Source organism: Lepidochelys kempii, chromosome 1 (genome assembly GCF_965140285.1).
Source record: "Lepidochelys kempii isolate rLepKem1 chromosome 1, rLepKem1.hap1, whole genome shotgun sequence".
Taxonomy (NCBI): Eukaryota; Metazoa; Chordata; order Testudines; family Cheloniidae; genus Lepidochelys; species Lepidochelys kempii.
In genome coordinates, this window is record NC_136380.1 from 258,550,324 (window position 1) to 258,565,485 (window position 15,162).

Sequence of the window (15,162 nt, forward strand, 5' to 3'; positions counted from 1 at the left end):
CCCAGGCAGCGGATTTGCTGACCAAACTCTGACCCTTAAACCTGCCCCTGCCTGGATTCAGTCATGACCTGCAGCAGCTCCGGCTTTCCCATTCCCCTTGGACAACCCCATCCCTCTGTCCCTAGTTCTGCTCTTGGCCTGGGGTCCCCCATGTACCTCAGTCCTCCCCTGTAGGACCCACTTGTTCTTACAGTTACGAGACCCAGGCAGGGCTGGGTCAGGGCCCCTCAACCCTAGGGCCGGGGTCGCTGGCTCGGGCTCCAGCTTCCCCCACACCCCTAGTCCAGGCTGTGGGCCCTGGCCCCTTAAATAAACGCCGTCGCTGGCTGGTGCGCCTTCTGATTGGCTGGTTCGGGTTCCGCCTCCGCCGTATGTTTCCTTCCCAGGCTCTTTGCCGCTTGCCTTGCCTCGGTGTCGCGGAGCTGGGGGAATGTGGGGCCGCCGTCTCCTGAGCTCCCCCCTCTCCCCGGGGCGGTGCAGGGCCTACAGGGCGAGGGCTGCCCTGGCCCAACTCAGCCACGTCCTGGAGGCTGAGCTGGAGAGCATCCGAGGCGCTGGTACCTGGAAGAGTGAGAGGGTTATAACATCAAAACAAGGGCCACATATCCACGTAGAAGGCAGCAGAGGAGGTGGGTATTGCATCAACGAAATGTAACGCGTCTCCGGTGCTGGCTAGGCAGTGGGAGAGGAGAGACCCACGGGGCAGAGGATTATAAGAAACTCCAGACGAATTTAAGACTATATAGGGGAGAGTGCAGCCCTGTGGCCCACGAAATTCAGCTTTGATATTCATCAGATAATGAATATAAACCAAAACAGCCTGACTCACCCATGTGCTAATGGTCGGGAAGGGGAGAGAGAACTGGAGAGAGAACCGTGGAGGCACATGCAGTAAAAACATGAACATGATTATTGTGTTTTATAAAAGACATGGAAAATACAGTATTATTTCAGGAAACCCCCGCTTTAGAGCAGTGTGTTTTCAGATTACAAAAGGGGTAGCTGAGATTATTGAATCAAGGGCAATGAAGATTGATAGGTCCTGGGTAGAAATTACATACACCAAAAGATTACAGAACGAAGGATTGTTTAATTTAGGTGGGAGAAGTGTTCGAGAAGATTTAAGCATTGTCAGGCTAAAATAATATTTTTTTAAAATGTAAAACAAAGACTATTGAACATCCAGTTTAATGGACATTGTTTATACACTGTTTATTTTTTGTATTTCTCTCACCTTGGACAATGATGTTATATTAGCCATTTTCAGTTTTGTTTCTAGTCAATATATCTTTTGGGTTCTGCACAAGCACAATGTGGCAAGGCAGTTTGTGAAGATAGTATGGGGCTTTTCGTTTGTTTTTGTGTTTTATTTGAAAACTTTCTCTTTTAATTAAAAAACAAAACCCAATTCCGTGGGTGTCCATTTTTCTAAAACATAATTTTATTTTTGTTTGTTCGTAAAAAATACATTTTGGGCCTAATTTGACCTGCCTCGATGCCTAAAAGGGACAGATTTATTATTATGAGGACTATAGTGAAAGATGGTCAGATCCTTCCCTCTTATGCAGTCCCATAATATGAGAACAAGGGATCACTTGGTTAAGTTAATGGCAAGTAAATTTAAAGCCAGTCAAAGGAAATACTGCTTCTTGCTGTGTGTAATCCAGCCTGTAGAATCCTTGCTACAGGAAGTCACGGAGTCAAATACTGCATCTGGAGTATTTAAAAAAGAGCTGGATGATTTTATGACCAATAATAATGTTTGTGTTTATGCCAGCTAAAATAAGGCAATCAAAACTCTCACTTCAAGAAGCAGAGTGATCACTGCAGCGCTTAGGAATGAATTTGTTCCTTCTTTTTAAGGTTTTTTGGGTGATAAATGCAAGGCAGTAGTATTTATGAGCACTGGACTGGGACTTGGAAGATGAGTTCTTCACTCTTCAGCAGATTTCTTGCATGACCTCAGGCAAGTCACTTGTGCTATGTCTACACTGGCAATTGAACGACAAAACTTTTGTCTTTCAGAGGTGTTACCACACCCCCTCAATCCCCCCAAAAGACAAAAGTTTTGCCAACGACAAGCGCCAGTGTGAACAGTGCGCTCCTGCCAACAACGCAAATGCCGCTCATTGGGGGTGGAAGTTTTTTGTTGGCAGGAGAGACAACAAACAGTGGCTATGCTGTGCGACTTTTAGTGGCACGGCTGTAGCGACACAGCCATGTTGTTAAAAGCCATGTCGTTAAAAGCCTAAGGCTATGTCTACGCTAGAGACTTTACAGTGGCACAGCTCTCCTGTCGGCATAATTAAACCACCCCCCCACGAGCGGCAGTAGCTGTGTCTTCTGCTGACGTAGTACACTCGCGCTTCTGTCAGTGTAACTTATCTCACTCAAAGATGTTGGGGTTTTTTTTTCACACCCCTGACAGACCAAAGTTTTTCCAACAAAAGTACTAGTGTAGACATAGCCTGACTCTCTGTCTCTTCAGACTTGAAATAAGGTGGAGACCAGGTGGGTGAGGTCATAGCTTTTATTGGACCAACTTCTGTTGGGGAGAGACAAGCTTTCAAGTCCCACAGAGCTCTTCAGGGCTGGGAAAGGTACTCTGAGCGTCACAGCTAAGGGCAGGCCTAAACCTGCAGAGAAGCAGCTGCCCTGCTGTAGGGTGAAGACGCTCTAAGGGCTAGTCTACACTGGCAACGCAGCGCTTGTGTGGTCGTGGTGTGGCACTGGGAGAGAGTGAAAAGTGTTCACCCACAGGCGATAGGCTATTTTTGTCTTTTATCATTTTCCTGTGTGAGTTCATTTGAAACCGTAATGGTTGTCTGGTTTCACACACATCGTTGTTACTGGGGAATTTAGTGCACTGATTGCGGTACGCCACATGTGATAGGCATGTGTAGGATGTATGGTTTTCGAAAGGTGTGTTGTAGGGGATGTTGATCATTATAGTAGTGGAGATATGTCTGCAGGTTTGCATTTGTTGTTCTGGCACGGTCCAGTGCTGCTTTGAGTTGGTGTGTTTTGATTTGTGGGAAGCTTGCTTCTGATGATGAGCTTGGGGAGGCTGTTTGAAGGCCAGAAGTGAAGCATCAGGAAAGATATTTTTTTTTTTTTTTTTTCAGGATGAGGTCTCCACTCCGTATGGATTGTAGTTGTTTGATGAAACCCCATATGGGTTCCAGCGTGGGGTGAAGGGGATTTATTTCTGTATCAAAGCAGGTTCTCTTGGGGTATTTTGGTGGCCTGTTCCATGAAGCGATCTACTTCTCTGGAGTGTCCTTGTTTGGTGAAGTTGGTTTTGAGTGTGTTAATGTGTATATTTCAGATTTTCTCCTCTGACCATATTCTGTGGTACCTGAGTGCCTGCCTATAGATAACAGATTTCTTGGTGTGTTAGGGGTGGTTATTGGATCTGTGAAGGTAGGTGTGGCGATCCGTCGGTTTCTTGTATATAGTTGTCTGTAGGGTTCCATTGCTGAAGCTGATTGGGTGTCCAGGAAGTTGATGCTACTGTGGGAGTGTTCCAGAGAGAGTTTAATGGACAGATAGTGGTTTTTGAAGTTGTGGTGGAAATCTGTGAGGGAGTTTAAGCCTTCTGTCCAGAGGATGAAAATATCAATGTATCTCAGATATATAATTGGTTTTGTGGTGCACTTGTCCAGAAATTCTTCAAGGTAGCCAACAAAGCTATTGGCATATTGGGGAGCCATCCTAGTAACCAGGGCTGTTCCCATGGTTTAGACAAGGTTTTTGTTGAATGTAAAATTGTTTTGGGTGAGGATGTAATGGATGAGTTGGGAGAGCGTTTGGGGAGGATATCTGAGGTTTGTCCGTTGTCTTGTAAATATTTGAGGCAGGCAGCCATGTCGTCATTGTTAGGGTTGTTGTTGTATGGGGAAGTGACATGCATGGTGGTGAGGATGGTGTTCCAAGGGAGGTTGTTAATGTTACAGAGCTTGTGGAGGAAATCGGTTGTGTCCTGGAGGAAATTGGGCCTTTGTGCGGTGAGTGGTTTGACGATGGTTTCTATGAGTCCCAATATTCCTTCAGTAAGAGTGCTGTGGTCAGATATGATGGGTTGACCTGGGTTCCTTTGTTTGTGTAGCTTGGGAAGCATGTAGAAGGTGCCTGGCATGGGTTCATGGGGGATGAGTTTATAGAGTTTCTCTTGGAGTTGTTTGGAGAAGGATTTGATGATATTCCTAAATTCCTGGGTAAATTGTGGTGTGGGGTCTTTTTTGAGTTCTTTATAGTAGGTGGTGTCAGAGAGTTGTCAGTTGGCCTCATTAACATAGTCATCATAGTTGAGGACTACAGTGGCACTCCCTTTGACTTTGGTTTGATAACTATCTGGTGGTTAGATTTCAGGACTGTATGGCTGTCCTCTCAGTGGTGGATAGATTATGGTGGATGTGATGTTTGTTAAGGATTTCTCAGTCAATATTTTCCCCTGAAGCAATCAATGTAATCATGGGTGTGGTTTCATCCACTCTGTGGTATCCAATCTGAGGATTCTTTTTTCTTATGATTGCTGGTGGGGACGTGGTAATTGTGAGTGGTGTCATTGTGAAATAATTCTTTGGGGCGGAGGCAGTGGAAGAATTGTTCTAGTTTTCCACATGTTAGTACGGCATCAGGTTCTGTGGTGGGACAGAAGCTTAGCTCCTTGGAGCGTACAGATAATTCATCTCCAGTGAGGAGTAGTCTTGATAAATTGATGACATTTGGGTGTCGTGTAATGTCCATGTGGTAGGTACTGGTGCCATGGTTTCTCCCGGAGGTGTTCTGGGTCACTGTTGTTCTGTGGGTTGTGGGGTAGTTGTAGTTGGTTCCACTTTTTGTTTTTGTGTTGGGTGGCTGTCCTCAGGTTGTTTTTTTTTTTTTATAGTTGTTTTGGATTTCTTGCATCATTTCCAAGTAACTTTCTGTTTGTTTGTTTTTTCCTTCCAGTGTGTGGTGCACCTTTTTAACAGTGGGGGTAATTAATAATGGGAACAAATTACCAAAGGTAATGGTGGATTCTTCATCACAGGAAATTTTAAAATCAAGATTGGATTTTTTTTTCTATAAGACATGCTCTAATCTAAATAGGAATTAATTTAGGGAAGTCCTGTGTTATGCAGGAGGTCAGATAGACGATCACAGTGGTCCCTTCTGGCCTCAGCATTGTGAATCTCTACCTCAGTTTCCCCATCTGTCAAATGGGAATAATGTTGCCTTTCTCCCATGCTTTCTCTGTCTCTTGCTATGTTTTGTTATGATGCCCAGCCCAATGGAGCCCCAGTCACAGTTGGATCACTATTGTAATACTCTCAATGTACAGGGCCAATTTTTATTATTTGTAAGAGCTTTAGTTTTTTGACTAAACCCATGGAGAAAACACAGAATTTCTACCCCACCATATATAAATTTCAAAACCCACTTAAAAAACCTAAGCCACTCACATGGCCAACCACCACCTTCCATGAGCTGTTTGGTTGTATCACTCTGAGATATATTCTAGAAACGTAATATTCCTGTTCTATAAAAAGCTTAACCCACACCTGGCTGTTGATGATTTGTGTCTGTGACTGCATATCACTGTCTAGACAAGTACCGATCTCTGGCAATATTTCAGCCCATTTATACTAAATCACAACAGAAAAACCAAACAAACAGAACTGGGGAAGCTGACTTCCTGATGCCCCCGATATGGTTAATGCATAGGTAAGGACCTGCCTACAAGAGAGAACCAACTTTTTACTGTGTCTTGAGATAGCGTATTGCAGCTCAGTCCTCTGACACTGAGGCGCTTGTAGTGTATTTTAGGCCCTTAGGCTGTGACTCTGTTCTTCAAACAGAATTAAGAAACTGTGTTTAAACATGCTTGTTGCTAATCTGTTTTTTAAGGGCCTAGGATGACCCTGATCCTGCAAACATATGCAGATGCTTTAATTTAAGCATGCGAGTGATCTCATTGGGTTCAATGGGATTACTCATGTGAGTAAGGATAAGCATGTGCATAAGTATTTGCAGGATATGGGGTCATGGTTTGGCAAGCCAGTGTGGTCAGGGCCTAATTTTGCTAGATTTCTACAGATTTCAAACAAACAAACACCCTTTTTTGTAATTTAATGAACATGAAAGGTGTTTTTTGTTTTTGTTTTTTAAAGATGGTTTGATCCCGTCTGCATTGACTGGCCATAATTATGGTTTATTTGGATGGAAAGCTCTTTGGGCCAGGACTGTTTCTGTGTGTGTGTGTGTGTACACAGCACCTACCCAGCACGATAGGATTCTGATACTGACTGAGGCCCTTGGCTTCTACCATGGTATAAATGTTAAACGGAAATAATAAGCATTGGTCCTTATCAGTTCCCAGTCCTTTGTGGCTGGGAGCTCCCTGATGGTGACGGTTGAAGGGGAGTTGTCAGTGTCGGTTTCAGAATCCCATTTTGGTTTTGTGAACACCTGTTGTATTTCAACCTTCATTTCAAATGTAATCTTCAGTATGGCTTGGAGCAGTCAGCCTCTAGCAGGACTTTGACCCCATGTCCGTCCAGAAACTGTCTGAAAAGCTGGGACAGAGCACAGCAATGCACTCCTGGAGCAACAGGGGTTCTACTGGCAGGTCCAATACTGTTGACTGACTCCCTGCCTGAAAGCTGGTGGTGGGTGTTGGACAAGTCTCCAGAGGAAGAGCAGGCACAGAAAAGGTGTCAGAGGCTGTCTTAAGACATGCCGTCTGAGTCATTGCCAGGAACAGCGGGAAGGAGTGGAGACAGGAGGAGCTTGGCTTCCCCTAAAGGACTTGAACCAAACCCAGGACTCACCAGGGGGAGAGGACACTGAGGAGGCTGTGTCCGAAGTTTGTTGTTTTCCATAGATCTGTAACGCTCTTGAGCTTTTTAAGAATAAAGTGTGTGTGAGAAATTCCTTTGCTAAGCCTGTGTGTCCTTGCTTTGCTGCCCTGTTGTCCCGGGAGGGGTTAACTAGAAAAAACCAGCGATCCCACACCCAGACGGGCTCTGGGGACTGTGTCTAAGCTACTGGGGGCTCTGGGGCTGGGGCACTAGTTCCCGGCTCTGAGGCGGCTGGACTGTGGAATCTCAGTGCCCACGAAGGGTGTCAGATGTAGGGCCTGCACCCGGGAGTATGTCTTAAAGACCTAGTGGTAGGACTATTGAGTGACCGGTCACTCCCCAGGGCCAGGGAGCTTAGCAGCACATGGGATTTGTGGTTGGGAGCCAGTCACAACTGACTGGAGTCTGTTCAGAGAGCAGGACTCAGTTGTGACATTGGTTTTCTATTTAGGGCCTGGAAGAGGTGATACTTGCTCACGTTGTCATCTGAGAATTGGTTTGCCTATTTTTATCTGCATTTTCAGATTTTCATCCTATATTCAAAAAACAAAGTGACCAGAAAAAGCCAGGGTTTTAGCACTGTCCTTGAATCACCCTTTTTGGGAACCTGAATTTAACAACCGGAAACTTGGCCTGCCTATTTACCTGAACATCTTCTGAAGCAACAGGCAGCCTGTTTCCCACTGGATGGAGATCCCAGATAGAAGGATCCTCCTTGCCATGCCTGTGCTTATGTGAGGAGAGAGAGAGGGGAAACCGACTAAGCTGTCTTAGTGATGGGTCATTGTGAAGCAATTGGACTTATCTACTTTTGCCCAGTAATCGGCCTAGGGGGGCAGGCTGGGAATGTGTGACACAGGAATGTTTCCATGGTTCCGGGCACATACCTGGCTGCTTTTGGTGTGTTCGCTTCACTCCTGCTATTGGCTGAGGTTTTCTCTATTGTCTATTCAGTCCACTGCATGCATCCAATGAAGTGAGCTGTAGCTCATGAAAGCTTATGCTCAAATAAATTGTGTAGTCTCTCTAAGGTGCCACAAGTCCTCCTGTTCTTTTTGCGGATACAGACTAACACGGCTGCTACTCTGAAACCTATTGTCTTGCTGCATCAGGGGGTGGGTAGGAATTGCTCACTCCTTCCTGCCCTCCTCCTCTTTGCAGGGATCCTGAATTTCTGTGCCAATAACTACCTAGGGCTCTCCAGCCACCCTGAGGTGATCCGCTCTGGACTAGAGGCCCTGGAGAAGTTTGGAGCTGGCCTCAGCTCTGTCCGTTTCATCTGTGGGACGCAGGTATGGGTGGGGCCGTGATCCGGAGTGGAGTACTCACCTTTTCCTTGGGCTAAAACCCAAACATCTGTTGTGCTGCCTGCCACCAAGCTGCTCTGCTCCGAGGTGGAACCAAGTAGGGTGCTTTAGGTCTGTCGTGTGGGCTGGCCTCTCCTGGCTGGCTGGGTGGCTGGCTTCTCTGTTCTAGCCCCTCTTTTTCTCTCCTCTTCCTTCCCTTCTCCCCTACTTGTTTCTCCTTTCCTCCTCCATCTGATCTCTCTCTCCTCCTGTCCTGCTCCCCATGAATGTACTGTCCCCCCTCCCTTCCCTTTATTCCTCACTCTGCCCCTCCCACCCCGCCTCTGTCTGTGTGAGCCTGACCCTTCCACAAATAACCAGGTCTCCACATGAGCTCCTGGGAGAAGGCAAAGCCCTCACTCCCACTCTCTCTTGCATATTAGTTAGCTACCATTCTCCACGATCTCTTCCCAGGATCTTGATTTTCCCCCAAACCAATCCTATATCCACCACTGAGGAAAGAAACCTTTAGCTTTGCCTCCATAGTTACCTATAACAACAGTGCAGGCAGGTGCTCATGTGCTTCCCTTTCTCTAAACACTTATCGGCACGTGCATGTCCACACAGACACAGCTCTGCATGCTTATCCATACACATGGTCACACAGACACGCCCCTACATGCACTCAGTGTAAGGGTATAGAGTAGGCTTTTGCGTTAAACCAATAAAAACCCCCAAGGTTGTGTATAAAAAAACAAACAAACAAAAAAAACCAAAAAACAAACCCTGAGGATCTCTAGTGTTAAAATAAACACCCCAAATTTCCCAGGGCCAGACCTGCAGCTACAATAACTTGAGGTAGCTTCCATGGCATCAGTGAAGCGACCCCAGTTTACATCCGCTGAGGATCTGGGCCCTTTGTGTGGAACTTAAATATCTTGGGGCAACGCCCCAGATAAAAATGGGGAAGTGCCTCAGCGCACGTCACCTGTCCATGTTGGTTTGGAGTCTTGTGGTTGCAGTGATTGGTTTGGGGGACCCACAATGTAGGTCCCTTGGTGAGAAAACTCATCTGGGGAAAAATAGGCACCCCAGACAGAAAACCATGGCAAGCAGGGAACTCTAGCTGGAGCAATGGTCATGTTAATTGAAACCCCTCACTCTCTGTCTTGGCTCTCTCTAGAATATACACAAGAACCTGGAGGAGAAGATCTCTCGTTTCCACCAGAGAGAAGACGCCATCCTGTATGCCAGCTGCTTTGATGCCAATGCTGGTATCTTTGAGGTTCATAGCGCATGTGTTGTGCTTTGTTTAGGGGGCAGCAAGGGCAAGGACCACATAGGCAACAAGTCAAGCTCCCAAAGCGGTTGCTTCTGCTGATGATCTAATTTCCCTCAGCGGGTTGCAGGCTGAAGTTAAGGGAGATGAGACAGGGACAGAGAGGAGGCCTAATGGCTCTGTGTGCTGCTGGGGCGGGGGGCTGAGTGCATCATGGAGGTAGTGCTCTCAGACAGGGAAGGGGTGGCATGGAGGTGCCATGGAGCTTTCTAGTCAGTCTTCATCTCCTCCTTCCTAGTAGGGGTGACCATCACAACGAATCCTAGGTTTTGGGTAGGCCTCTGCAGTGGAACCCATCCAGCTGTCTCCTCAGAGGGACCCATCACTGTTGGTCACCTTCTGCAAGACCCCAACATCCCCAACCTGAGCTCTCTGCACCCGCTCATATGAGAATTCAAAATGGATGCAGCCACTCCACCTAAAAAGTAGGGGAAGCGGTTCATGCATACTGGCAAGGGTGGGTGAGGCCTGCAGGGGAGGATGGGTAGCCCCTTGTGGACGTATGGTGATGGCGAGGATCCCAAAAGTGTGGGGCAAGGGACAACTGTCCCTAGCTTAGGCCCAGCCCTGGAAGAGGAAGTCAGCACATCCTGCAGGGTTGGTGGAGATGTGGCTTATGGAACAAACCACACAAAGAATGCAAAGGGAGAGGAACCCCATGGCAGGGAAAAGGAGCTGAGAGATAGAAGTCTTAGTGGTGTATCACATGACATGAGGAGGGACATGGTGCCCTGGCACTACTCCATGAGTGGCCTGACCACCAATAGGGTGCAGAGGATTCTGGTGGTCGGCTAGTGATGCTGCCAAGCCAGGAGTTCTGTGATGACACAGAATTTTGCCCATGTATCCAGCAAGGACGCTCCCCCTGTAACCCACCGCAGCCCATTGTTTTGCTGTCCGCAGGCACTGCTGACCCCAGAAGACGCGGTGCTGTCGGATGAGCTGAATCACGCCTCCATAATTGACGGGATCCGCCTGTGCAAGGCCAATAAATACCGCTACAAGCACATGGACATGCAGGACCTAGAGGCCAAGCTGCAGGCCGCACAGGTACAAAGACGTGCTCTGCCCTGGGAGTACACTCAGTCTGTGACCCACTTCCAGTCTAGGAGCAAGGTGTCCATCCCCCAGAGAATAACCTTGCATCTTCTAGAGAAGTAACCCCCTTTGGCCAGCACTCGAAGCAGCCTTGCTAGACTCTAGCAAGAATCCAATCCTTTGCTCATTGGCGGGAGGAAGCCTGCCACAATGTGAGCTCAAGAATGGATGGAGGGGAGATGGTGGATGGGGGCCATATATTCATGTATCAGGAGTACTAGACCCCAGTCTCCATTTCCTTCCACTTCCCAAAGAGATTTGCTCAAGCAGTTGTCTTTACCCACGATCCCTTGCAACCTGCCACACACTCTTCCACAGAAACACCGCCTGAGGCTGGTGGCTACCGATGGCGCCTTTTCCATGGATGGTGACATCGCTCCATTGAAGGAGATCTGCAGCCTGGCCCAGAAATACCAGGCCCTCGTCTTCATCGATGAATGCCATGCCACTGGCTTCCTTGGGCCCAATGGGCGGTACGAGACCAGGCCTTCCTGCTAGTCCCATGTCTTACTCTCAGGGGCTAGACCAGCCACTGGTGTGAATATGGGGTTTCTTCCTTGTGGGGCTGTGGATTCTTAGAGACACTAGTCCTTGAAGGGATCCCCACCTGGCCACTGACCCTCCCCAGCCTTACGAGATGGTAGCACCTTCCTTTCTCCACCTGTCTTTGTGTCAGGGAGTGGCATAACCAGGGTGGGCTCAGATTCTGGGGGTAGCATTCTCAGTCTTGGGGTGTAGGTGGGCGGGGGATTTGTTTGGAGCATACTCAGGGGCCACGTCTCTGCTCTGACTTATGAAACCCCTGGTTTGCTGGGTGCAGGAAGTAAGAGCAGCCTGCCCTGGGGAGAGATGAGGATCCTACGCTCCAAGCCCCCAGTGCTGCCTTTGCTAACAGGGCTGGCTCCCTCCTGCAGGAGGCGACCTCACCCCATCTGGAGAGAGAACTCCCCTGAGGAGGCCAGCCAGGCTGGCTCAGCATGCTTCCCTGGCCTGCACCATGCTGCTTTATGCTACTGCTGGATGGACAAGGCCTCCCACAGCACAGCACATTGGGATTTCACAGCCTGCACCCATAGCTACCGTCCTGGTTCTGCGTATCCTTCGTTTTAGCACTGGATACAGAAGCTGGCAGTGGGGATCCAAATAGGTAGTGATGCCCATTGGGTTAACCTGCCACTGGTGGCGTGGCTACTCCATCAGGACTAGGAAACACCAGAGCCACGCTGGAGAGAAAATGGCAGTGAACTGGTGCCAGGCCACAGCCGCCACGGCCCAGTCCCCCGGGTCGGAGCAGCCAGGGCTGATGGGGTCTCTCCTTGCAGGGGTACTGATGAACTGTTGGGAGTAATGGACCAAGTGGACATCGTCAACTCAACGCTGGGGAAGGCACTTGGAGGAGCAGCAGGTTCAGATATTCCCCTTTCTGGGGCCTTGGCTTTTCTACGTGGCCCTGTACCCGGGAGCTCCCGGAAACCCTTCTGCCCCCCTCCCTTTAACAGTACAAAACTGATGGAAAGCACCAAGATGTGGACAGGAGCCGAAGGACCTGGACCCAACGAGGGTCACTGCAGCAAGGGTGAAGGGGGCCTAGCAAGCCCTGCCATGTGCACCCTCTTCTGACCTTCCTTTGGAGACGTCACACCTGGGCACCCAAGAGGGAACCCATTAGTGAAACTAACCAGCTGGGATCCCAGGCTCTGCTGCCTGTGTTACTGGGAGGGGCGGGAATTTCCCAGGGTCCTGTTGTTGGCTCTTCCTCCCCCTGTCCCTAATGACGCTCTGTTTCTGTCTCCTCCCCCTGCAGGTGGCTACACGACTGGTCCCAAGGCCCTTATCGACCTGCTGCGCCAGCGCTCCCGCCCATACCTCTTCTCCAACAGCCTGCCTCCCGCCGTCGTGGGCTGCGCCTCCAAGGCCCTGGACCTGCTCATGGAGAGCAATGCTATTGCGCAGTCCATGGTGGCCAAGACCAGGCGGTGAGGGCTGAGGACCTGGGATCCTGTCTCAGGGGGAGAGCCCCAACAAGCCCCTTCTCCATGCAGTCACTTCCCTGCCCATCTCACCCCCTTGGCCAGTAGACTCCTTTCTGCTCAGGAGTGAGTTGTTTCTGGTTCTTTATCCGTCCTCTGCTGATAGCACCACCTGTGGTTTCCATGGAGATGGCTGTGATATCACAGCCGTGGGATTACCTAGTGCGAGCTCCAGCATGACCCCACATGCCAGGCGCCTGTCTGGATGCAGAAGGCGCCATGATAGCCAGAGTGGCACAGCGGAGCCTGCCACGGGGCCCTTTGAGGTGGGCAGAAAATAGGAGGGGATCTCAGAGGAACGGCCCCTTCCTCACGCAGGTTGGGTGGTGCGGCGTTTGATCCTGGCCATGGAGGAGCCAGGACGGTGCAGAGCCACACAGCTGCCAGAGCAGTGGGCTGATGGCTGAGGGGAAGGGCTTCCCCGAGCAGGGATGATGTGCTCCTCTTCCCTCCCCTGCCCCCCCTGCAGGTTCCGAAGCAAGATGGCTGCAGCTGGATTTAGCATCTCAGGGAATGATCACCCCATCTGCCCTGTGATGCTGGGCGAGGCCCGGCTAGCATCGGTGATGGCTGATGACATGCTGGAGAGAGGTAAACCTGGAGGGGGCTGTGGCTGTCAGGTGGTGGCGTCATGTGCAGATGAAGGGATGGCCTCTGATCCTCTTTCCCTGTAGCTATCTTACTCCATGTCTGGTAGCCGTATGGGATTTTCTGTACCTCCTCAGCCCCTCCAGCAATGGGGAAGTGCCCCGCTCTAGTTATTCCCTGCTACATTGCCTCTGCTTTGCTAAGGGGCTTTGGAGAAGAAATTTTCCCCACCCTGCCACTCTGCTGGGCAGCACATACACCATTGGCCCTTCCCATTGCTTCCCTTGCAACTCTGTAGGGGGTGCCTCTCCAGTACCAGCATGGAGTTGTGTGCTGCAGTATCTGATCCCTGCTTACGGGGGGACGGGGGGGAGTGAGAAAAGGAGCTAAAACCCCTGAAGACCCCCTCCCACCAGTAAAGGAGCCCCAGTATTAATGTTTGCCTCCCCCTTGCACATGACTCTCATCACCAGGCATTTATGTCATCGGCTTCAGCTACCCTGTGGTCCCCAAGGGGAAGGCACGGATCCGGGTGCAGATCTCAGCCGTCCACAGCGAGGACGACATCGACCGCTGCGTGGAGGCTTTCACAGAGGTGGGGCGTAAACATGGAGCATTGCCCTGAATAGCCAGCAGGCACAGGGGATGTGATGGGGCCTTTTCCAGCCTTTCCACAAGCAAGACTATGCCTAACCTGGGGAAGAACTATAACCAGAGTGATGCCCAGAAGATAGTAGAATGTTGAAGATAAATGGATCCTGGTCTCTAGGAGGCATTCGCTACCATAGCGTTTACAGTGGTGGGGGGCGATGGTTTGGGGGTGGCTCTTCATGTTACAACACACATTAAAGATTCCACCAAGACATAAAATCCGCACAATCAAGCATCTTGGTGTGATTCTCCCATCCCAGGCCTGCAGTCTGTTCTTCCCCTCCTTCCGGCTGCTGCGGGCCATGGTGGGGAGCTTGGAGGGGGGGAAATGGTGTTGTCCCCTGAGGACAGTTGTGGGGGGTTAGAGCCTGCTGTTAGTAATCATTGTACACTTAAAGGGCATGGTTCATCTTAGCCCCTCTAAACAGCTCCAGTGGCATAAAGGGGCTGGAAAGCCGGCAGATCTGGCCCCCAGGGAATTCCCCCAGTGCAGAGGGGAGCTGGCATAACAGCTCTATGCCATGCCCGTTGGCACATCACCTCACTAACTGCTGTAAAGGGCCCATTAGCCCTGCCTGGGATGTTGGTGCCACTGTAGCTAGGGGCTTGGGGCCACTCTCCCCTCTCTGGTAATAGTTTCCATGCCGCATTGGCCATTTCAAGCCCTTATGCTTAAGTTGCTGTCCTGGTCTCCGAACACTTCACCTCCCGTGTCTGTCTCGCCTACTCCGTCTGTAGGAGGCAGAGGAAATGCAGCTCAGTAGGTAGACCAGCAGCATTGTACCCCGTGGCCTTCTGGGGTCTCGTCAGGACTAGGCCACCGGTAAAATGGGCTGGGTTGGTTCTCGGTACCGTTCTTACGCAGTCTACAAACAACAATCACCATCCAGTAGAGGGCGCTGCTGCCCAACGTCTCTTCATAGAAGAAGGCTGGGGAGGGAGGGAGGGGAGTTCACAGAGGCTGTGTTGTCTCCAGGGGTTGAGGAGATGATCGCATTTGATGACAGTAACCTATAATTTGGATCCATTTGTTGCAATTATAACATGCCAGAAAACATGGAGCGAGGTCGGGCACTGGGACTTGTTCGTTCAAGCTCTTTGTGAGCAATTCATTTTGCAGGAGCCAGAAGTGAACCCAAGACACCATGCAGGAGAATTTTTGGCATCGTCTTTGCTCTAAATCAGAAACCTCCCGCGTGTGTGCATGCATGCGGGCGCCCTGTGTTGGCACCGCTCTGCAGGGCAAGGCAGCACTAACGTTAGCTGGTAGCTAATCCTCCCTGCGTCCCTGGGAGCAGTGGTGGGAAGTGTTACTGCCCCTCTAG

At 49.9% G+C, this 15,162-nt stretch overlaps 1 protein-coding gene across 1 annotated transcript; it reads left to right on the forward strand.

The window, feature by feature from the left end:
- The first annotated feature begins 377 nt into the window (after positions 1-377).
- GCAT (glycine C-acetyltransferase) lies at positions 378-14,091 on the forward strand. The gene is made up of 9 exons (XM_073325850.2): positions 378-629; positions 8,007-8,137; positions 9,315-9,416; positions 10,374-10,520; positions 10,887-11,041; positions 11,891-11,973; positions 12,373-12,544; positions 13,068-13,189; positions 13,660-14,091. Exons 1-9 carry the CDS (start codon positions 431-433, stop codon positions 13,809-13,811), a joined length of 1,263 nt encoding a protein of 420 aa, XP_073181951.1. The 5' UTR covers positions 378-430; the 3' UTR covers positions 13,812-14,091.
- Positions 14,092-15,162: the final 1,071 nt, after the last annotated feature.